Raw genomic sequence first — 24,684 nt, 5'->3', positions numbered from 1 at the left:
GAATTCCACTCATTCTGAGAAGACTGTATTATCAAAGTATATATATATATAAGCTGCCTGATACACAACTGACCCTTGAATAATGTGGGGTTAGGGGACAAACCCCTGCCCCTGCAGCCAAAAATCCAAGTACAACTTTTAACTACCCCCCCCAATTTAACTAATAGCCTACTGCTGAATGGAAGCCTTACCATTAACATAAACAACACATATTTTGTATGTTATCTGTGTTATAGACTATATTCTTACAATACCACCTTTTTCTTAATTTCTTAGTATTTCTAGGCTACACGGTTCATCCACGAATTTTTTCAAATTATTGCAAACTTTCAAGAAATCTTCCAATATATTTTTTGAAAAATATCTGCATACAAGTGTACACATGCAGCTTGAATCTGTGTTGTTCAAAGGTCAACTGCATTCATAAAATGATCTTCAATGACTCATTTTCAACAAGGGTCTTTCGGATTACAACTGAAAGTTTACAGATTAATATTAAGCAATTTATTCATTCAATCAATATGTGAATGCTTTCTTTTTGTTCAAAAGACCCAGTCAGGGCGCCTGGGTGGCTCAGTCAGTTAAGCAACTGCTTTTGGCTCAGGTCATGATCCTGGAGTCCCAGGAGGGAGGGAGTCCCAGGAGGGAGTCCCGCATCAGGCTCCCCACACAGTGGGGAGTCTGCTCTCCCTCTGACCCTCCCCCCCATTTCATGCTCGCTCACTTGCTCTCTCTCGCTCTCAAATAAATAAAACTAAAGAACAAAAACAAAAAAAAACCCAAAAGACCCAGCCACTTCCTTTAAGCAACTGAAGTCCAACAAAAACAGATAACAAATCCAATTATGACAATCCCCCAAGCTCTGTACTGGGATGGAGATATACAGAGAGTGTCAAGGAAGGGAACTTAATTAAGCTTAGGATGGTTAGTAAGTTATCCCAGAGGGTCTAACCCTTGAGCTGAATCTTTGAGAAATCACAGTAGTCACTTAAATAGAAAGGTTCAGAATATGAAAAGGCAAAGATAAATGAGGGAAAAACAGAATAATCTATCATCAGGAGTTTGTTATGGTTAGGGCTGAGAGGAAAGAAATGAATGGTGGGGGATGAGGATGGAGAAGTAGGTAGGCAAGGATCATATCCTAGAAAGCCTGACCAGCCAAGGACAGGACTCTGAAATTTTAACAATATAGCATAATGCAGTTTCCTAAAATATAGGAGAAAAAAATATAACTAGCACATCACAACAAATCCACGTTCTCATAGACATTACTGCTTACAATATAAGATATAATAAAAATACTAGAGATCTAATGAAAAATATTAACTAGTATAAAGATACATGGCAAAATTATAAAGGTGATATCCAAATTAACTAAATTTGGAAGATAATAGCATAGTGATTAACTGCCCAGAGGATTTATGACAAACCTCAGGCTTGGTGGGCTCTATCATTTATTACCCCTGGGACATGTAGACAAGTTACTTTTCTATACCACAGTTTTCATGTCTGAAAGAATAAGAATCATGTAATAGTTCCCTAATATAATAATTCAATAGAGTGGGGTGCCTGGGTGGCTCAATCGGTTAAGTGGTTCAACTCTTGATTTCAGTTTAGGTCATGATCTCAGGATCAAGTCCTGCGTCTGGCTCTGCACTCAGTGGAGAGCCTGCTTGAAGATTCTCTCCCTCCCCCTCCCTCTGCCCCTCCACTCACTTGTGCGAATGCTCTCTCTAAAATAAGTAAATCTTTAAACAAAAAAAAATTCCATAGAATACTTTTTAAATTTAATGGGGGGGAGGGGGAAGCATGTAAAACACTTAGCACTTGGATAGCAAAATGGCTAAACTCCCTCGGCTTGAAACCCAGCACTATCACTGACTAGCTCTGAGATTTGGGGAAAGTTATTAGGAGAACATTCTCTACTTATGTAACTGTTGTGAGAAGTGAAAGTCATTGAGTTTAGAAGAATGACTGCAAGACTTGTTTGTTAACTAAAGTACGTTAGCTGTCACTAAAAAGAAAAAACTCTGTGTCAGAGAATCTCATTTGCATTTTAGAAAGGGAAGGTTATGAAGTTATTTCAACAATTCAGTGGAGAACCAAGTTATGATGGAGTGGATAGAGTTAGAACGTATTTAAGAGATGACTCAATTGGACTTGACAACTGATTATGCAAGGGAAAAAAGGAAAAACAAAACCATAAGAGGAAAAGGTCAAAGATTTTCAGATTTTATTAAAAAAAAAACTGTTATGGCATTTGAGATTTAGTAAGAGGTACAAACTTTTTGTGGAGTAAAAGTTTTGGAAATATTAAGTGGGAGATACCTGTGAACATCAAGGTGGAGCTATCTAGCCAAGCAGGTATGGTTTTAAAAAAGCCTAGAGAGAATTGTGAAAATAGTTTTGGTTTTACTTTTTTGTTGAAGCTCTCCATAAAATTGCCCATAATGAATTCACGTGCCAATCATTGCCATTTCTGACATTCACAGAGTTTATCCACAGTGGCTTCCCTTTTTACTTCCTTATAAAATTAATCTTAGCTTTTCACCAGAGACCCTCAACTCTACTAAAAAGTAAAGTAATTTTAATACCAAATGACCTTAATTGGCAGCCCCATTATTTACATCTGCCCATCAAGAAGAATCATTTACCACAATCTGTATTTCCTTTTTAATCTAGTTCTGTATCCATAGCAAAACCTTCCTCCATAATCCCAGAAAAGACAAGTAAACTGCATTGTGCCTCTTGTCTTCCCCCAATACTTTTTAAACACTCATATCTAATCCTGACTAAAACATATGGAAGTCACCAAAAGGAAGACAGTAATTTGGAATTACCTTCTAATTCAATTACACTTTTAAAATAGCACAGAGACTATTTTAAGGGGGGAAAAAAACTTAAATCTTTCTTACCTGATGCCCCTATATTTGCCTTATCTTCAGGAACCTGATTTTTATCCTTATTTAAATCTTCAACTAAAAGTTTGTCAAAATGTTCGATACAAAGTCTGCTGTCGATTTGATATAATAAAGCAGGGCAAAGGTATGTAAATAAATCAGGTGAGATTGGAGAATTGGCACCATGACCATAGTATTTTAACAACTGAGTGACGTTCAAACACTGCAAAAAATTGATAAAACAAATTAAGTTAACGAGTATTTTAAGAAGATTAAGCAGAAAAAGAAATTACTGTATAATAAATTATTCTAAGTATGATTTGAAAGTAACCTGTAATACCGATATCTATTACTAAAGCTTTTCATTAAGAATTTATGATAGAAATAATTCGACTTCACTACCCAAGACTTTACACGGACTTATAGCCATTTTCCACTGCAACACATGAAAGATTGTGACTTTCTCAATAATTAATAAAAATCACTCACAACTACATTCATAAAGGGTGAAGAGAAAAATCACTGCCCTATTCAAAGTGCAATCATCAGTCCTTCAAGATTATTAAAGAGTACTTCAACAATTTTACATCAAAATATACAATAGAGACATTTTCACTGCCTAAGGTACTCAAGAAAAATATTATGTTGGGGAATTCTAGCCCAATGCTAAAATTGGAAGATAAAAGGCGGCAGCTTCACCCACTGGTACTTCTAGGTACAAAACGAAACAAAGCAGAAAACAAATAGCAAACAAGCTTGGACCTATCATATAGCAAATATCTAAAATGAAGGCAAAGGAGATAGCAGTGTCTTTTTCCCCCCATACATCATACACTTTGGTTGCATACTTATTTACTGACTTGCTACCTCATTATATGATTTTAGTTATGGTACAAAAAACAACATCAAAACATACAAACAAGAAAAGTATTCATCTCAGGTCTTAACATGAGGTTAACTACTCTATCCAGTGCACAGAACATTTCTAGAAATCCTGAGAAAATTCCCAATATGCATCAGACCTGTGAGGATATAAAACAACATGAGTGATATAGACCCCACAAGTCTGGTAGAAAGAGTAACATTAATGATAACATCTGGTTAGGATCAACAGAAGATTCTAGGATATTATCTATGGTAGTAAATAAATAAAAGCATTCCTTTACAAGTACACTAAGATTCTAAAATATAAGTGATTTTAAAATTGCACTGCTGAAAACCAGTGTCTGATTATTTATGCAAGGAAGAAACACAAGATATTTCCATAGATGCAAAACATACTTCAATAACAGAGACAGAAACAGAAAGGATGAGGTCATTTTCCCTATTAGATGGTGCTGCTTTTTGTACATGTGAGCAAATAAATTCAATAATTTTCTAAACTTTAATAAATACTAAAAATTAGAATTATACAAGGATGTTGATATACTTTTAATGAAACAAAAATAAATATGTTTAAGGTAAGTTAAAAAAAATCGGGAAGGAACCAATCAAATGTGGAAGTATCCAAAGGAACATGAAAATTTTAAAGGAAAATGCAACCACCCCATTACCAGTGCACTTTCCTATTATTTTATCTTTTTGCATTCACCCTACATCTGTCAAAAGCATTAGAAAAAATTAATTATGAGGAAGTAGGCCCTACAATAAAGTAACACAGAGAAAACAAACCTACCAGATATATAAAATAACTAACCATGTAGCTACATCAATGACTGGGAACCATTCTGTAGTTAATTCATTAAGTTAAAAGAAAATGTCTACTTTCCAACAGGACAGGTGAACAAAAAGGCCTTCAATTTTCAAATATCTAAAACCAACTAGCAATAAAAAAAGGAAAACTAACTCAGGAAGTCCAAACAAGTCATAAGCAAGAAAGTAAAGTAAGGAATATATGTTCTAACAGCCTTTAAATATTCAGATTTGAGGAACCCAAATTTGAGAACACACACTGCAAGTGAAAATCCAGATAAAAACCTTTAACCTGATTTTAATTCCTTAAAAATTTTGTTCAAGAACATTATCTGGAATTAAGTTTGAGTATGATTCACTATTCTCCACTGCCATTTTTTTTTTTTTTTTTTACCTAAAATGCTCCACAATTATCTGAGAATTATGGAGCAACCATCTCTTTACACCTACCTCATGTTGACGGTCATCTTCATTATGATCTTTGTGAGTAGCAGCTGAATAAATTGCACTTTTTTTTACATGTGGTGCTTCTCTCTTCCTAGTATGTCGAAGTTCACCTTCATTATCAGGATTAAGATCTTGGTGTCCATGACCAGGATCATGACCATTATGTTCTGGAAGGCGTACATGAGAATGACCTGGGTTATGTACACGATCAGGTTTGTGGACCCGATTATGCTCATACTGTTCACCCTGATCACGGCTGGGGGGAAAACCTGGTGTAATGACCTCAGAATTTTCATTACTTTTCTTCCCTTTTCTCTTCCTCTTTCCTTTCGGCAGCTTACTTTCAGACTGTTCCTGTGTTTTATTGGTCTCTGTTGAAGGTTCATGGCTAGGCTCCCCACGCTCACTGTGAGCAATGGAATCATTAGGAAAATGGCGAGTGGTGTTATGATCAAGGTGATGATGCAAACAATGGTGATGACATAAGCGATGACTATGGTCATGCATATGTTTATCATCAGATTTGACAGATACTTCAATTGTCTCTTTCTCTGGATCACACTTACGGTTTCTTTTTGTTGATACACTAGTCACAGTTTGATTTTCTGAATTTAAATGACTGTGGGAATGCTGATGGTTATGGGAGTGAAAATGCTTTCCCTCTTGAACTGCCAAAATATCTAAGTGAGAAACATGATCGTGGCCAAGATCCTCATGATTAATCTCAACTACTTTTATCTCTCCAAGGCCCAAGTTTGTTAAAAGTTTCTCCAGACCAAAAAAGGATAATCTTCCATTTTCACCATAACGGTCAAAAAGTTTTTCGATATAATATTTTTTTTCATTTTCAGCATCCAGCACTGAAAATTTGCTTGACTCCGAATCTGTCATTCCACGACGATGTCTGTGATGTTCTTCAGAACCATGGTCATGTTCTTCATGGCAATGGTTGCAGTGATGGAAAATAAATGTCAACAAACAAATGAGGCAAAATTTTGTGTGCATATGTACCTTCATTTCTATTTTTCCTAAGGGGATTTAAAAAGAGAAGCAAACATTAGTTCATATTTAGATACATTCAATGTAATCATAAACTCTCCAGCAACGGCCAATCCATGAGGCAAATGTTTTACCATATTTCTTTCAGTGCTATAAATCATTCTTTCCTTCTTCAATTCCATATAAAAATGGCCTTTTAATTTATCGAAATAGTGTACAGCCCTTCAAATTACTACAAATTGCTCATGACTCCATCTATAGACTATCCTCACTCCCTTTAAGCATAACACTTAAGGATCTACTATATATTTATACAGGAACTGTTGGCTTCCTCCTTATCTGGTCCTTTACAAAAGCTTGCTGATCCTTGTTCTTGAGGTCCTGGTCAGTGCAGTAAGACAGGATGACACAGAATGGTAAAATGCATACAAATCAGAAAGAAATAAAAATATCATTATTCACTAATGGCAGGACTGGGTATGTGGAAAATCCAAAAGAATATATAAGAATAAGTTAATTTAGTAGAACTGCCATATTAAGAATAACCAAAAATCAATTTTATTTCTATACACTAGCAATTATTAGAAAATGAAATTAGAAAACAGTATCATTTACAGTACCAATAGCTAGGAATAAATCTAACAAAAGATGTGCAACACCTTTACATAAATAAGAGATCACATATTACTGAGAGAGATGAAAAGACCTAAATAAATGAATGGCTATATCATGTTCATGACTAGATGCAATAGAGATCCAATGTAGTATCAATCAAAATCCCAGAAGAAACTGTGAAAGTTGATGAGGTATTTTTTAATATTTATGTGGAAAAAGAAAAGTCTGAAAATGGTCAAGACATTCATGAAGAACCAGATAGGGGCACTTACTCTACCAGCTACTAAAGACAGTGTGGTATTTGGTGAAAGAACAAATATACCAAAGAAACAAAACAGAGTCTGAAAATAAAGATTCTCCTTTCCCTGGTGCTTGGTCAATTTGATTTCCATTTGGAAGAAAAAAGTAAATAAAACTTGACCCCCACCTCACACCATACATAAAAATCAATTCAGATTGTAAACCTAAAAAACAATAAATGTTAAAGCAATAAAATGTCCAGAACTGTGCCGTTCAATATGGTAGCCACTACCCACATATGGCTGCCTAAATTTAAACTAACTACATTAAAATTCAGCTTCTCAATCACCTCAACTAAATTTTAAATGATCAACAGACACTTGCAGCTCATGGCTACCATATTGAACAGTGTAGATATAGAACATGTCCATCATCACAGAAAGTTCTATTGGACAGCACACTTCTAGAATACAGAAATACATGAGTCAATTAATTTTAAAATGTTCTAGAATAAACAGGTCAAAGTAATTTTCATGTTGTATCTTATTTAGCTCACTATAAATGCAAATTATCATTTCAAACGTAATAAATGTAAAAATACAAAAACTATTAGTGAGATTTTTATATTTTTTAATACTATGTCATTGAAATCTAGCATGTATTTTACACTTACAGAACATCTTAATTCAGACTAACCACACTTCAAGTGCTCAATAACCACACGTGGCTAATAGCTACTATACTGGAAAGTGTAGATCTGGAAGATTTGGGAGACGAGCTTCAAGACATTCAAAAGAGAACATAAGGGGGCGCCTGGGTGGCACAGCGGTTAAGCATCTGCCTTCGGCTCAGGGCGTGATCCTGGCATTATGGGATCGAGCCCCACATCAGGCTCCTCCGCTATGAGCCTGCTTCTTCCTCTCCCGCTCCCCCTGCTTGTGTTCCTTCTCTCTCTCTGGCTGTCTCTATCTCTGTCGAATAAATTAAAAAAAAAAAAAAAAGAGAACATAAAAAACATTATAAAGGGAAACTGATAAACTATACTACAATTAAAATTAAGGAATTTCTGTTCATCAGGAGGTATCATTAAGAGATTAAAAAGGCAAGGGGCACCTGGGTGGCTGGGTTGGGTGAGCGTCCAACTCTTGGTTTCAGCTCGGGCCATGATCTCAGGGTCATGAGATGGAGCCCCGTGTTGGCCTCTGGGCTCAGCGGGGAGTCTGCTTCCCCTGTCCCTCTTTCTCTGCCTCTCCCCACCAATCAATCACACACTCTCTTGTCTCTCTCAAATAAATCTTTTTTTTTTTTTTAATAAAAGGGCAAGCTACAGATCTTTAAAAGAAAAATGGGGGAGAGGGGCACCTGGCTGGCTCAGTAGGTAGAGCATGTGACTCTTCATCTTGGGGCTGTGGGTTTGAGCCCCACGTCGGGTATAGAGATTACTTCTAAATAAAATCTTAAAAAAAAAAAAAAAAGGCACGCCACAGACTAAGATTATCACAATGTTACCAGTCAAAAATATATAAGGAATTTCTACAAGGCAATATGAAAATTATGAGACAATTCAATGGAGAAATAGGAAGGAAGTCTGAACAGGCACTTCATAAGGAAACAGCCAAATTACTAAGCATATCAAGAGTCTCAACCTCCACAGTTATCAGAGAAATATAAATTAAAATCACAGTTAGGTACTACTATATACACACCAGAATGAATAAAATACAAAAGACGCAGGTTAGGAATACGGAGTTAACTCATATTTGAATGCACTACTGGTGGAAGTGACCATACATTGGTATCTTGAGGAAAAATGTTTGACGGCATCTCCCAGAAGTTGAACATAAGCATATCTACTCACACAGCAATTCTAATCCTTGGTATATGTTCAACAGAAATGCATGCACGGTGACACCAAAAGACATAAACATGAAAGTTACCACAATCATCATTCATCATAGCTTAAAACAGGAAAAAAGGCCAAATGTTCATCAACTGTCAAATGGACAAACAGAATAACCTTACAATGGAATACGACACAGGAATGAAAGTGAAATTATGGCTTCACACATCAACACAAATAATCTCACAAACAGACTGTGCGAAAGACGGCAAACATTAGACTGTGAAAAGATGGCAAACACTAAAGAGAACACCATAAACAAAGCATATAATAAGCAATATATATTTATATAAAGTTAAAAATGGATAAAGCTATACCAAAAAAACTAACTTTTTTCTAAGATTTTATTTTTAAGTAATCTCTACACCCAACATGGGGCTTGAACTCACAACCTCGAGATCAAGAGTCACATGCTCTTCCGACTGAGCCACCCAGGAACCCCCAATGGTGACTTTTTGAAAGGAAGGTAGAGGGTAATAATTGGAATCGGAAAGTGAAGGAACATTCTCTTTTCTGAGTAATGGTTACACAAATATGCCTACTTTGTGATAATTCATTGTATTTATACTCTGTACTTTTCTATATACATACTGTATTTCAATAAAAAAGCTATTTTTTTATTTCTTTAAAGATTTATTTGAGAAAGAGATTGCATGCAAGAGAGCACGAGCTGGGTTAAGGGGCAGAGGGAGAGGGAGAAGCAGACCCCCTGCTGAGCAGGGAGCCTGATGCCCAACTTGATCCCAGGACTCTGGGATCATGACCTGAGCCAAAGGCAAACGCTTAGCCCACTAAGCCACGGAAGCACCCGGTGAAAAAGCTTTTTAAAAATAAAATTTTCCTCAGTGAAAACCAGTTAGAAAATGTAATTAACAAAAATCATACGGCTTCTAGAAATAACCAGAACAAGACCATTAAAAAAAAGAAATGTATATCACTGAAGGACAGACAGTAAAGAACTATAAAAACTAGAGAGATACCACCTACATGGAGGAGGTATAAGGTATATAAAATCTTCTCAAGTGTACATACAAATTTAATTCAGTGTCAATTAAAATCTTAGTAGCTACTTGTTTTTTTAGGACTGCACTAACTTATCCAAAAGTTCCTATGAAGAGCAAAAGCCCAAAGACGACAAAACAATTTGAAAGATTAGCAAGGCAACAAAGACTTATTTATAAACTTACACTAACTAAAGTAATACAGAACTGGCACAAGAACAGACAAATACACAAGAGCTGAACAGAATTCAGAAAGAAAATCAATAATACTGATTGTGAACAAGCGGTTCTTCCTCCCACCATACACAAAAACCAACTCCAAAAGGAATAAAGACCTAAATGTGAAGAGTAAATTCTTTACAAGTTCTGGAAGGAAATTTAGGAGAATATTATAATGACTTTTGATTAGGGAAAGATTTTTCAGATAAGACACAGAAAGCACAAACCTTAAAAGAAAATTTTAATTAAACTGAGTTATTTAAGTATTACTCTACAATAAAGAACACCATAGACAAAGCATAGGACAAGCCATAAACTAGAATATCTTTGCAATGTGTATATAAAACAATGCACATTAAATATCAGAATACACAAAATATATTTATCAATATGGAAAAATTTCCAATACTGCATACACAACTATACAAATGATCTAAAGAGGACGGGGCCCCTGGGTGGCTCAGTCGGTTGAGCTCCCAACTCCTGGTTTCGGCTCAGGTAGTGATTTCAGGGTTGTAAGATTGGGCTCCACATTCGGCAAGGAGTCTGCTTCTCTCTTTCCCTCCGCCCCTCCCACTCCTCGAGTGCTCTCCCTCTCTCCCTCTCTAAAATAACAAATCTTAAAAAGAGGACAGCTGGTTGAAAAGTAACAATTACTAACACAGATAATGCACCAAGACATTAATAGACAAAAATATGACATGTGCTAAGCAAAGATCTAATGTAAAGTAGAAACATGGTACACTGCTGATGGGAGTGTATATTACAGGTACAATCATTTTGGGAAGCAATTTGACATCTACTAAAGGTGAATGTGAACATACTCTACAGTCGTAAAATTCCACTTCTATCAATGGATCTATCCTAGAGAAACTTTTGCACTCAGACACAGGCGACAAACTCAAGAATCTTTATTGCAGTATTGTTTTTTGTTTTTTTCTTAAATGTTAACTACCTTGTAACAGGATACTTTGGTTGTAAATAACAGAACACTAGAAGAAAATTTCACATTAAAAAAAGTTGGAAAAAATGGGTAGTTTCAAGATAAATGCATGATCAAAAACCCAACCTCTCAGATTTGTTCCCTCAGAGTCTCAAGGAATTGCTGTTCCTACAACCATTCCGTCCTTACAAAACTATATCCAAAGCTGGAGGATTTATCTTCACACTTCTTTAATTTAAAAAAAAATTATTTTATTTGAAAGTGAATGAGAGAGAGAGAAAAAGAGCAGGGGGAGGGGCAGGGGAGAGAGAGAAGCAGACTCCCCACTGAGCAGGGAGCCTGATACAGGACTTGATCCCAGGACTCTGGGATCATGACCTGAGCCAAAGGCAGATGCTTAACCAACTAAGCCCCCCAGGTGCCCCTCTTCATGCCTCTTCTCACCCAGGGAGAAAAATCTTTCCCTAAAGTCTCTCCCAGATTTCTGTTTACATATATTAGAGCAGGACTGTACTACATACTCATGCCAAAGCCAATCACCGGTAAAGGAGGAAATTACTGTGACTGGCTTTGACAAATAGATATTCATTTCCTTGGAAATGGAAAGAAGCTCTCTCTCCTACATATATGAGAGGAAGTACTCACAGAACATGTGGGCTTAACAGCAAGGAAAAATGAGGTAAATAAGGAATGGCAATCAATTATGTAATAATTAGTGCCTGCCACAAACCTACATGCCTATCAGTGGAAGAATGGATAAAATAAATGTGGTATATTTATGTAATTAAAAATTACACTGCAGTTATAAATGTATGACTATGAAGGAATATATAACATGCACAAATCTCAAACAATTTAAAAAGCACAAAAAAGATAAATGTCCTATCGCTTAAACACAATTAAAAATATGCAAAACATTTTACTTTCGGGACATATAAATAGGTAGCAAGAACCTAGCACGGGGATGATTACATTCAGAACGGTTACTTTTCAGGAAGAGAAGAGGAGTCAGATGGTGGAGGGTGGTATACATATTTACCTGCATCTGCAGTGTTTTATTTCTTAAAAAGAGGGGGGTCTGAAGTATTGTGACACAACACTTAGTATTTGTTAGAGCAGCATAATGGGATTCAGGTTATATTCTTCAATGTATTCTTCTGGAAGTTTGAAAAGATATCACATAACCTCTATCCGTGATTAATCAAAGTATGGTCGTAGGAGCAGCAGAAACAGCATCACAGTCACCTTGGAACTTGTTAGAAATATAAATTCTTGCACCCCACCCAGACCCACTGAATCAGGAACTCTGGCTGTAGAGCTTGGAAATGTTTCATCCAGCCCAAGTCAGATAGCTAACGTTTGAGAACTACAATCAATACAAATAAATCAAACACTCCCATTTATTTAAGATGATACTTTGGTCAACTGAATGTTGTGATTCCCCAAATAAATTAGATAGAATTATTATGTGACAGACGTGGCTTAAGAATTTTTAAAAACCAATTAGTCTGTAATGTTTTCTAATTCCAAAGCTACATTAAGTTTGAGGTTTTGGTTTTTTAATCCAAACACTTCAGTTTCTTATACAACCTCATAAAGTCACCTTAATTTAAAATATATTTTTACTTGTACACTAATGAAGATGAAAAAGATTGGATAATCATGGCAATCACTATTAAGCAAAAAGAGAACAATTACACTCCCTGAAGTTTACCCTGACTTTCCACTAGAAGATGCTAGTGAAAGAGAGTATTCTTAGTGAATGTTGTTCCATTCATCTGATATGTAAATGTCTTGTCATTTATTCAGTGCACCTTATCTCATTGTCAAATGAGTAAGCACCAGTGGTGGAAATAAAACATACATATATTTTGATGAGGCAACAAATAACTGACCCCATGTGTAGCCAAACAAGTTCTATGCCCAAAGCGCAGCAAAGCCAATTACCGAGACGTTGAGTATGCCCCAGGGAAAGGGTTTACTGGAGAGGCAGTCAGACAAAGAGACAAGGAGATAGGAGAGCAAGCCTCAAATCTGCCTGCCCTATGGAGTCAGGGATGTTTCAAGGCAAACAAAAAAAGGTCTGGGTAAAAAGCTGCAGTGGCACTTATTAGTACTATTAACCTTTGGTCACCTGTTTCAATCCCCACTGTCTTTTGATCATTGCTCATTCTTGAGGGAATTGGGACCATGACCGCTCTAGTTACTTTTGGCTGAAATGGGGAGAAGATGGCATTTAGAAGACTGGAACTTTCTGCACTCATTTAGAAATATTCTTTAGTTCCAACATACCAACTGAAACACAGCATTCTACAATACCAAGAATTTTGTAGTCTCATTCCCCTAGGAAAGTATTCATATCTACAAATAAAATGAACCCTGGGGATGCACATAGCACTCTGGCTAATTCAGGAGGATCAATACTTTCATTCTGCAGATATCATCTGAACCCAATTAGTATGGTTAACTGGATGATCTGATTAACCTGACTCTAAACTAACGGAGTGCATCAAATTAGACCAAAAAAAAGGTTATAGACATTACTACTGGATTGCTGTGGTCGTACTCTGAACCGGGGTCAGAATGACATATCCAACAGTGAGAAAGACTGCTAGCCTTGGCAATGTTGGCAAAATCCTAATGGCAGATTATCTTTTCAAGCTTGAGTGGTTGCCCACAATAGAAAAACGCTAAGTATTGATTGTTTTCTTTGGACCAGCTCTCCTAAATAGTTTTAGGTCCATCCGAGGCTCACTGATCCGAGCAAGATTCTTTTTGATGTTCTCCTTGCTGACAGGGTTTAGCAAACCTGTGGATTCTTGTGGAACCAGCTTCATCTGATTGTGGTGAATCCATGGCTTAACTCCCTTTAGTGTCACTGAAGAATGTGTGGTCAACAGCACCACAGAAGGTCCTACCCAACAAGGTTGGAGTTGGTCCTCTGGATGCTTGCTCTTCCAGGTCTTTAATAACACCAAGTCCTCAGGATTTGGGCAGTGTAAGGGCACATCTGTGGGGTACATAACAACCTACTGGAAGCTGACTTATGTATAGCAGTTAAGTATTTCCCAAAGACTGAACATACCCAATAGTATCCAATTCCCTAATGTGAGCCCCGTCTGAACTCCTAAGTCATGAAAAGCACGTGGAAACAGTCTTCCATAGGATACTTCATAGGGGCTTAAACCAAGCTTATTGCTAGGGGCCACTTACCCAAAGCAGGGCAACCAGCAAGGATTTTTTTCCCTCAAGTTAAATTGGTTTCTTGGCAAATTTTTGCCAAAGTTCTTCTACGCATATGGTTCGTTTTTTCCCATTTTCCCAGTTGACTGGGGGCTACATGAAGCATGTAATTTTCACTGACTGCCCAACACACTGGACACTGGCTGATGTGACTTTCACTATAAATACTGCTCCACTGTCACTCTGAAATTGTTAGCAGCAATTCAAACCTAGACATGATTTTGTTTAGAAGTAACTTCTGATGCCTTCTCTGAATGGCATGGAAAAGCTTCAACTCAACTTGTATAAAGTGTTTATAAATACTAGCAAATACTGAAGAATACCTATTGTTTGCGGCATAATGGTAAAGTCTACCAGCCAGTCATCTCCAGGTTTGGTGCCTCGAAGTGGTATACCTCTTAGAACTGGTGGGAGCCCAGTCTCAGGATCATTTTTAGCACAAATGTCACATTTTTTAACTATCTTTTTGACAGTTCTCTGAAGATTGGGACCCACAGTATACTTCTGGATCCACAGGAGAGTGACATCTCACCCATCTGGTGTACTTTGGTGAATACAACTAATTGCTTTTTCCACAAGATGTTGTGGGATAAGGATTATCCCTTGTTCGTGTTATTTCCAGCTGGCTCTAGCTAGTGCCAGTAATGTGTCCAAAACCCCATTCTTCAGCTCTTCTAAGGTTTTCAGTGGAATACTGGGGTTGATATTTAGTTAAGTCTATGTCTGGTACTAAAGCCATTACAGAGGGTTTTGGAGTCTTTGTATGGGCTGCCAACTTGGTGACTTGAGGTGCCCGCCTGTTCCCTTGGGCAATCAAGAGTCTGATTTCTGGTAATCCTGGCAATGAATGATAACTGATGGGTCACCACTGCATCCAGCACTCTTCTTTACCCTTGATCCATAAAACTGCTTCTGTGAACATCATAAGGTCTGGATTTTCCAATGGCATATCCGTCAAATGAAGACAGCTGGAATAAACCTGTTCAATTATCTGTCACTGGTGATCTTTGAGTGGCCCATGCAGCAACAGGCATGAAAACTGTCTTAACATGGGCCACTGTAGCAATTTTCTCTGAAGTTTATCTCAAGGTGTCTAGCTCTAGTTTTCAGGGCTTCAGGGAAAAAAGAAAATTTTAATTCTCAATGATTTCAAGTCAAGAGAAAAGGAGAAAATTAGAAACCTCAGTTTGGAGAGTCTTGGCCAGATATTTGAGAAAACCAGAATAATTCAGGATACAGACCAGTGTTACAGAAAAACAACTAATACTTAAAGACAGTTCATTAGAACTGGAATCTAATATCCACCAATGTGTACTACTGAAACATAATTTCTCTCTAAAATCACCCTCATTTCTACCAAAAATACTGCAGTTTTCCCATTAGTTCTGGAAATTCTTGGTGTAGTTTTATGATTTTAAAGGTATCAGGTATTTGTCATTCCAGTGCAACTGACAAGGAATTTCTGTGACACACACTTCAATATTAGAATTTTAAGTGATGACATCATACCAAGATATAGCAAAACCTTAGGAATTCTATCTAAATTCTGGAACAGCTATTGCATTCACCTATATAATATAACCTAAAAAGGTTTATTATCCCTTATTTGACAATGCTCCCCATGTAATCTGATATATCAGATTAGCCTCATTAGTCAAAAAGACTTCACTTAGAAGTTGAATTTGGGAAGTCTGTCAGAAATATTAGGAAGTTTCAAAGAACACGCTTAAATGGCATTACAGATCATTACAAAAATTAGTATTTAATTACGTATTTAGCCAAGGTGGCAATAAGAGATTCTAAAGGCAAATACAGAAGGTTTTTTTCTAAGGATATTAAAGATAAAGCCTTTGGTTACAATTTAGACAAATAATCTAAGAAACTGTTATTTTTGACAGAGAAGAAAACCAAATTCCAATTTTTTTTGAAGAGTTTATTTGACAGAGAGAGAGTGAGCACAAGGCAGATGCTTAACTGACTGAGCCATCCAGGCACCCCCCAAATTTCAATCTTATACTGGTGTACTTCTGATATTAAAACTCATTCATTCCAATAAAATAAATTTTTTAAAAAAATTTTGCATTCCCTCTTTTTTTCCTATCACCTCCCATGTTAATATAGAAGTAAGTAAGGACACCAGAGCACTGCATGGATTGGGAGTTCTTATCGTGCATACTGCGATGTGCTGATCAGAATCTCCATCAGGAAAGAAGGCTCTCAGCTGCAGGGAATGCTGACAAAAGTTCTCACCTCTCAGAGGCTATTGGGGATTGTGTTGACTCAAGACAGTTGCCTTGCTCTCTTCCCAGGTGGTCACACCCACTGACTGTTCAATACAAGGGAACAGAAATCCAGCCCTTTTGCCACAATTCAGGGTGGTTCTAAGGGAAATCCAACTTTTGGAACTTAGATCAACTAAGGCTTCTGCTAATGTTGTACCAATGCTCAAATTCTGCCTTATCTTCCTCTCTTCTCTCCCTTCTCTTCCCCAGGTGTTGACCACTCATTAATGAACTTTTTTTTTTTACATACTAATCTCCATAATCTTAATCCCAACTGTGCACAAAATTCCCTTCCAAAGATTTCCTTTTCACAAACCTTCCACAACTTTCCTTCTTACGTTCAGATTTGGTCCCAGGATTTTCTTTTTTAAATAAAGAGTCTCACTTTCCCTGCATATAGAATTGTTCCCAGTAGTCTTAATTATATTTATTAGAATTCAAAAGCTTTTTTTCCTTTTCTGATAAATTTTGCAACAGAAATAAGATGAGCCGACCTCACTTCTGGTAAACACAGAACAAAAAGTTCTACATCCAATGCTGACAACTCTAAGGATGTGCCTATTTTGATTAAACCAACAACCTTAAATTATTTTTTATATTCTTTCCCAGATCACGTAGACTTCAAAAACACTTGGGTTAGTTCCCATTTTTGGATTTTAGAATGCCCAGTTCTTACAAGCATGCACCTAAGAACCAACTAGAGTTCTTTTACAAATTAATTTTAGCAATACCATCTGGAGGGATAGATAATCTCTCACATTTACAACACACATGGACACACAAATACACAAATAAGGTACGAACAAAATCTTCACTAGAGGCCCAACATCTCCCTTTTATTAAAAAAAAAAAAAAAAATCTAGGGGCGCCGGGCTGGCTTAGTTGGTAGAGCATACTACTCAATCTCATGGTTGTGAATTCAATCTCCACTCTGGGTGTAGAGATTACTCTAACAAAAAAAAAAAAAAAATCTAATTGGAAGATCATAGTATAATTTATGGATCTGTTTATCATTTTTCTCTGAAGTCTAACATTGTGGCCAGTGTTACAAAAAGAGGTGATTTTTTTTTCCCTTTTCATAGATTCATAACTAAACATTGCCCAATTTTGGAGAATACGGCCCAAAGGTCTGCATGTGGGAATCAAATTGTCATTTTCCATTTTCCAGTTAGAACATGGCCAGTTTTGCCCAAAGATACCAAAAGCTGCAGCAACAAACAAACCAAATGAAGTCCATAGTACCTCTGTGAGCACCAGTTCCTCCCCTGAAAGTGGTCTTCACCAACTGAACCAAATGGCTTCTAATCAGCCTTTCCTTAAACAAGGACGCTTAAGAGAACCAATACCTCTTATTTGGAGGTAATCAAATGGAAGAAAGAAATCTAAGAGAGCCAAACCAAAATGAAAGGAAGAAATGAGTTCACAGGCTGAGCATGGCATATGAAGCACTTACCAAGAGACATCTGTCCAAACCAAAAACGGTTTCCTTACCACAAGAGTTAAAGCACCAAAAGTCGATGGTACCATCGAGGTGGGGCTCCGGGGCCGGTCCCTAGGATGGAGATCCTAGGCAGCACCAGATTTCCACTACTGACTGGGGGCCAACAGACCACAGGCAAAGAGCTCCTGGTTGGCTCACCAAATTTATAACGGGCCTCAAGTTTGTATGCCCGACACACAGCAAAGCGGATCACTGAGACATCGAGTATGCAGCAAGGAAAGGGTTTATTCGAGAGGCAAACCAGGAGACAAGGATATGAGATGTAAGGAGGGCAAGCCTCAAATCTGCCTCCTGGAAGGAGGAAAGTTAGGGATATTTAAAGGCAAACAAAAAAAAAGGTCTGCAGCTGTGCTTGTTAGTCTCATTAACCCTTTGGTTACCAGTTTCACATGAAACACAAAAACTGGGTGGTCTGTCTGCATGAGATTTAAATTGTCGTTTGTCATGTTTTAAATGTATAGTACTCAATTTGTTTATTACAAGAATTCTAAATATCTTGATTTCTCTATTTACATCCAAGAGAGTATCACAGAAATGCAAATACATGAGTGACATCATAGGTGTAATTTTAAGCCTGTGTTAAATGTTTTTTTCTAAGTAAATCATTCACAAACTTTGGAACTTCAGAACTGCTAACAAATGTGTGCCTGAGAATCATTATGATTCTCTATGATGAAGTATGCATTAGTCAGCGTAGACTAAGCAGCTACTGCAAAGAACCTCTTCCAAAAGGACAGTGGCTTAAGAAACAAGTTATTTCTCTCTCAAAAACAATCCAGGACGACTGCTCCAGGTCTGTGAGCAGCTCTGCTCCAATCAGATACACATCAGCCTTACATGGGTGCTATTCCAATCATCTGTAAAACAGAATCAAAGTCCAGGTATAGAAATTTCTTCCGAAGCAGCAAATGAAGCAGACACTGCATGCATCACTTCTCACATTCCAACAGCAAGAACTTAGTCACATAGCCTCAATTAGCTATAACGAGACTGGGAAATAAAGCCTCAATACAACTTAAGGAGTTTCTCAAGCATTCTATGAAAGGTAAGGATCCTTTTGTAACCATAGCACAAAGAGGATCCTTGGGGTTGAGACAGGAATGGAGAAAATGTTGCCTCAGTCCACCTATTACTCAATCCTAGATACTGGCCTTTACAGGACTCAGCCTTGCCTAAGCCAAGATATTCAATTGTCTCTTGAGTTTTGGAGTTTTCTAAGTTTTTGTGCATTGGCAATATGTTAATTTTATAACTGACTTTTTTTTCACTTCAGCAAATATACTAAGTTATTTACCCAAGCCTTCTGGGTAAGACAATGATCCTACTGCATAAGAAAGGAGGAATGGATTCTGGAGAACAGCTAGCAGTTGCCACCACAATTTAAGTTTCATCTTTTGTTACTGATTTCCAATAAATCATCAGTTAAAAGTTTAAGTGTCCTATCACTGTATAATTTCACATTAATGGCCAGGTTAATTCACAATTAAATAACTTTATCACTATGCTAATTACACTATTTCTGATGGAAAGATTTTGCTTTGGATGCAAATAAAAAGAGATACACTAATATTTCCCTGTAAAATTCACTAATATTTCAACATTACAACAAAACTAAATACTTAGTGAGGACAGTAGTTGTAATTTGCTATGGGAAGTGGTAGGGAGGAATCATGAAAGGAATTCTGGGCTGCTGTTAATGTGGTATTTCTTAGGTGCTGGTTACATGGGTGTGTTCACTTCACGAAAATTTGTCAAGCTTTATACTTAACATTTGGGTACTTTTCTGGAGGTGTGTTTTATTTCAGACAAAACAATTTTCTTAAAGATTGATTGATTATTTATTTATTTATTTGGCATGAGTAAGGGGAGAGGCAGAGGGAGAAAGAGAGAATCTCAAGAAGACTCCACACTGAGCATAGAGACAAATGCAGAACTCAATCTCATGACCCTGAGATCATCACCTGAGCTGAAATCAAGAGATGCTTAAAGGACTGAGCCACACAGGTGTCACCAAACAAAATAATTTTTAATCCTTAAAAAATATGTATTTCAGGGACTCCTGGATGGCTCAGTCAATTAGGCATCTGCCTTGGGCTCAGGTCGTGATTCCAGGATCCTGGGATCAAATTCTGCATCTGGCTCCTTGCTCAGCAGGGAGCCTGCTTCTCCCTCTGTCTGCCACTCCCCCTGTTTGTGTGCTCTGTCAAATAAATTAAAAAATATATATATATGGCTGGGGCGCCTGAGTGGCTCAGTCGTTAAGCATCTGCCTTCAGCCCAGGGCGTAGCAGGGAGACTGCTTCTTCCTCTCGCCCTCCCCCTGCTTGTGTTCCCTCTCTCTCTGGCTGTCTATCAAATAAAGAAAATCTTTAAAAAAAAAAAAGAGAGAGAGAGAGAGAGAATATGTATTTCAGGGGTGCCTGGCTGGCTTAGTTGGTGGAGCATGGAACTCTTCATCTGGGGGTTTTGAATTCAAGCCCTATGTTGGGTGTAGAGATTACTGAAAAATAAAACCTTAAAATATATACATTTTTTTCAACTCTCAATTAGTAAAATCAGCAATATGTAGCTTCTATAAACATACCTATATTTAACCATTTCCAAAGACAAATTTATTTTTTAACTTTTTATTTTAAATAATTTAAGATATGGGGCACCTGGGTGGCTCAGTAAGTTGGTACTGGGACTCTTGGTTTTGGCTTAAGTCATGATCTCTGCGTCGTGAGGTCAAGCCCCACGTCAGGCTCTGCTCTGAGTGTGGAGCCTGTTTGGGATTCTCTCTCTCTCCTCTCCCCCTGCCCTCCCCCATAGCTCACCACCATTCATACACCCTCTAAAAAAAATTAAAAATTTTTTTAAAATAAAATAATTTAAGATATAAGCTGTAAATACAGTTTCTATGTACTCTTTGCCCAATTTTCAATAACAGCTTATATAATCACAGTACATTTTCAAAACCACGATGCTGATACTCATAACTTAACTACAGACCTAATTTCACCAGTTTTCATATGCACTTAAAAATACTGTAATAGAAAATCTATTTCTTAACCAGAAAGAAGAAAGGTATTATTAGTAACCAAAGGATCTTGCTTAAACTGTATGATTATATTTAAAAGAAAGAGAGGCAATTAGGGTTGATAATCTCCATACCAAGTTCTTTTACAGAGGCTTATAAACATCTTTAATTATAGGCTTTCTATGGTAACTTTTCCTGCATAAAGTGCCAAAGTACAATTTTTAAATTTTTAAATAAAATCAGACACCTAGATAAGAATAAACTGAAATACACACTAATTGTTAACAATACAAATCTTTCTATATTTTGTCTGAAGAAGAGAATTATCTTTATTTCATATAGACAGAATAACAGAAGGTTTAAGATATTTAAGTACACTAGCTAAATACTCTTATTTTATAAACAGAAATCTAAGACCCAAAGAAGATCTATGATATGATTAATGTGATATTTCAAGTGTGTGGCAGTCCTCTAACTCGAATGTCTAGGACTCTTTCTATGACACCAGCCTATCTGTGTATCATAAAACCATAACACCGTGAGATAATTACTAATGTAATTCATCTAAAGTATACTACCAAAACATTTTAAAGGGAAAACAAATTGTCTCCTATTAACTTAGTTAATATAAAAAACTCAGTAAGATTATCAACAGATTAGTGAACAAAATGATAGTTTGACAAGAGAAAAGTTAACTAATAGACACTAAAATAATTCTATTTCCAACAATAGGTTGCTAATACTGGAAAGGTCAGTAGTATAACCTGTGTATAATCTAACATTTGACTAAAAAAAAAAATACTTTTATTTAAGAGGGTACTTTTTATCTTTTAATTTTTTAATTTATTTATTTGTCAGAGAGAAGGAGCACAAGCAGGGGAATGGCAGGCAGAAAGGAGTAGACTCCCCACTGAGCAGGGAGCCCTACTCGGGGCTTGTTCCCAGAATCCTGGGATCATGACCTGAGCTGAAGGCAGCTGCTTAACAGACTGAGCCACCCAGGCACCCCAAGAGGGTATTTTTTGAAAGGAAAATGAAAACCAAGTGAAAGGAATCAGAAGTTTTTATCTGTTTGTTCTCTCTCTCTCACACACACACACAAATAATCATAGGAAAAATACTATAAATTGCTTAGCAAGGTTTTAAAACTAAGCATTTCAATGCTCCAGGATTGCTATTTTGAAGGTCAATGAAGGAGAGCGGAATCAAGAGAAAAATCACTAAAACACTCAACCTGGATTATATAGATGTATCACACTTTAAATAAACTTACTGTGAAGAATGTACACAGTATCTCAATTTCATAAAGGACTTCATATTTTAAAAGGTTTCATTATAGGACTTCTTTAAAAATAACAGAAGTTATACACACACACACACACACCCTGAATCACATAAACTGGCATTTATACCACTGAATGACTTCATTAATCTTTACCCATATTGGTAGACAGACACCAATTTGGTTTCCCTCTGTGATTGAACAGCAGTACACACAAAATGAGACTGCATACTGAAGAAACACTACTCTAGGAGTCAAAGACCTCAGAGATCTGGCTCTGCCACTCATTTGGTGGGAGTTGCTGGGCAAATCACTTAACCTCTTTAAGTCTTATTACCACTTACAAAGTGGGGATATTAATCCCTGTTCTATTTCACAGTAATTATGACAATCAAGTAAAATAACAAGTATTTTTTAAGTGGTAAAAGCTTTAAATATTTTTCCATTTTACTTACAATGTTAAATGCTATTTAAGTGTAAGTTATTAATGGTAGGTAATATAACCAGGATCTATTTTAAATCCCATTTCTGACATACACACTGAATATAGTATTTTGTACATAGTAAAGAACCAAGGATCAGAAACCGTTGTCTCTAATTCATCCCAGCACTGTCACTGTTTCCAGTCTGCAAAACAGGGGGAATAGCACCTACATTTATCCAACAAATGAACTAATGTATATAAAGCTGTTTGGTATAACAAGTATATTATCCTAAGGTATTACTACAATTAAATGTGGCACTAAGTATCTTTCACTTAACTTCCAAAAAGTATATATAATGCGGGGGGGGGGGTCCCTTTGATTTGATTCCTTTGAAAAAGTGCTATCAAAAATATTCAAGAGTACATTCAGCATTAGCACCTACAAGACCAATTCTAGATTACAAGACACCCAATTCACTAGTATTTGAGAAGTAGGAAAGAATCATCACAACATACCAGTTTCACTGGCATTATAAAACTTTCCAAGGCGTAAGGGAAAAAAAAAAACAACTTTTCAGGGCATAAGATTATTTCAGTAATGAGTTCTCAGCAGGAACAGCTAAATCCCCCTACAGCTTCAAGGTTGGTTTTTCATTCCCTCACTTGACCAGATACCTAATCTAGTAATGCCATAGTTTTAGTTTGAAATGCCAATGTAGCTCTTCCCAAGAAACAAGCACCAAACAATCTTTTAATATTTCCACTGAGATTCATACCTATAAAAAGTTAGATGTATGCTGTAAGTGAACTTGGGTGTAACTCAGTGAAGCCCGTTTCACTAACTTTAACAAGAGAGAATAAAAACATCTGAGCCTAGATTCAATGTACCAAATCAAGCATCAACATATCAAGTCCCTCTTTATTGTATTTTAAACCACGTACAAACCTACATTTTTCTCATTGTATGTCAAAATAACTATCTCAACTCTCTGCTTTTCAAGTTTTCGTTATGGGGAGCCTAGAACCATACTGTTGAAAGCCACCTATGATATTCCTGTCTGTCTGTTCTGCTACTTGTGAATACAAAGAACATTTGACCTGACAGTAAATGTAATGGCTTTTATCAGTCATCCCAGTCAAATACTGGGATGCCTTTTGAAACTACTAAAATGTTTATGATTTTAGGTTACCCTTTAAGTAAATAGACTTCAAGCTCTTTCACTCCAAATGCATACAAACCTACATAACATGTATCATGAAGAGGACTTAAAGCGTGTTAATTTAACCTTAGGACCTGAATTAGGCACACATGCCTAACTGATTCATCACCACTGGCAGTTGCCTTTATTCTAAGAATAGTTACTGCCACTCTCAAATTTTTATCACTCCATTCATCTTGGCTCTTCCCCCTTTATGTCACTGTTACATGTCCCTGATTTTGCACCAGCTTGTCATTCATAAGCACTACCAGTTAAAATGATCCTTTCCATGAGGATAGGGAGAAAAAAAAAAAAATTACAGAATGTCCGGAGCAATATTTTTAGAACACTTTTAAACATTTTTATAGCATTTATAAAATTTTCTGATGATGCTGACAACACAAGCTTTATCTTGCTCACCATGGAAGCTCTCTGTGTGATTAATTTTAGGTGTCCTTATAGTTATTTTAAGCCATCAAGGTCCCCTTAATTGTTGAACGAAGATTCAGCTCTGTCATTTAATAAAATCTTACAAAAATCTAATTCAGAAGTTGAAGCTACTTAATTTTTAGTAGCAAACTACCAATTTCATTATCAATTATCAATAATCTTTATTATCAAGTTTAACAATGTCCAAAATATAAGGAAACCATAAATCCTTCCATAAACATAGGCTTCTTAGGGGCACATTCCCTTTCTTATAGAGCTACATTCAGATACAGAGGTGAGATAGATTCCATGATATATACACACACAGAAAAATAAAAAGGAAAAGAAA

The 24,684-nt window shown here is 36.6% G+C and overlaps 1 protein-coding gene across 3 annotated transcripts in view; it reads right to left on the bottom strand.

The window, feature by feature from the left end:
• Nucleotides 1-24,684, bottom strand: part of SLC39A10 (solute carrier family 39 member 10) — a 104,643-nt gene that overhangs the window by 34,255 nt on the left and 45,704 nt on the right. For 2 of the 3 annotated variants that reach the window (XM_034654882.1, XM_002917152.4), the window contains exons 2-3: nucleotides 5,043-6,067; nucleotides 2,916-3,123 (exon numbers count right to left, since the gene is read on the bottom strand). In XM_034654882.1, coding sequence (XP_034510773.1) covers nucleotides 2,916-3,123; nucleotides 5,043-6,056 — 1,222 coding nt within the window. In that variant the 5' untranslated portion in view covers nucleotides 6,057-6,067. Of the gene's footprint in view, nucleotides 1-2,915; nucleotides 3,124-5,042; nucleotides 6,068-24,684 lie in introns of those variants that run through there. The other variant, XM_034654883.1, reaches the window with a different exon arrangement.

Source organism: Ailuropoda melanoleuca, chromosome 2 (genome assembly GCF_002007445.2).
Source record: "Ailuropoda melanoleuca isolate Jingjing chromosome 2, ASM200744v2, whole genome shotgun sequence".
NCBI classification, from domain to species: domain Eukaryota; kingdom Metazoa; phylum Chordata; class Mammalia; order Carnivora; family Ursidae; genus Ailuropoda; species Ailuropoda melanoleuca.
The sequence above is the reverse complement of the archived record's forward strand: the minus strand, read 5'-3'. Positions and strand labels throughout refer to the sequence as shown.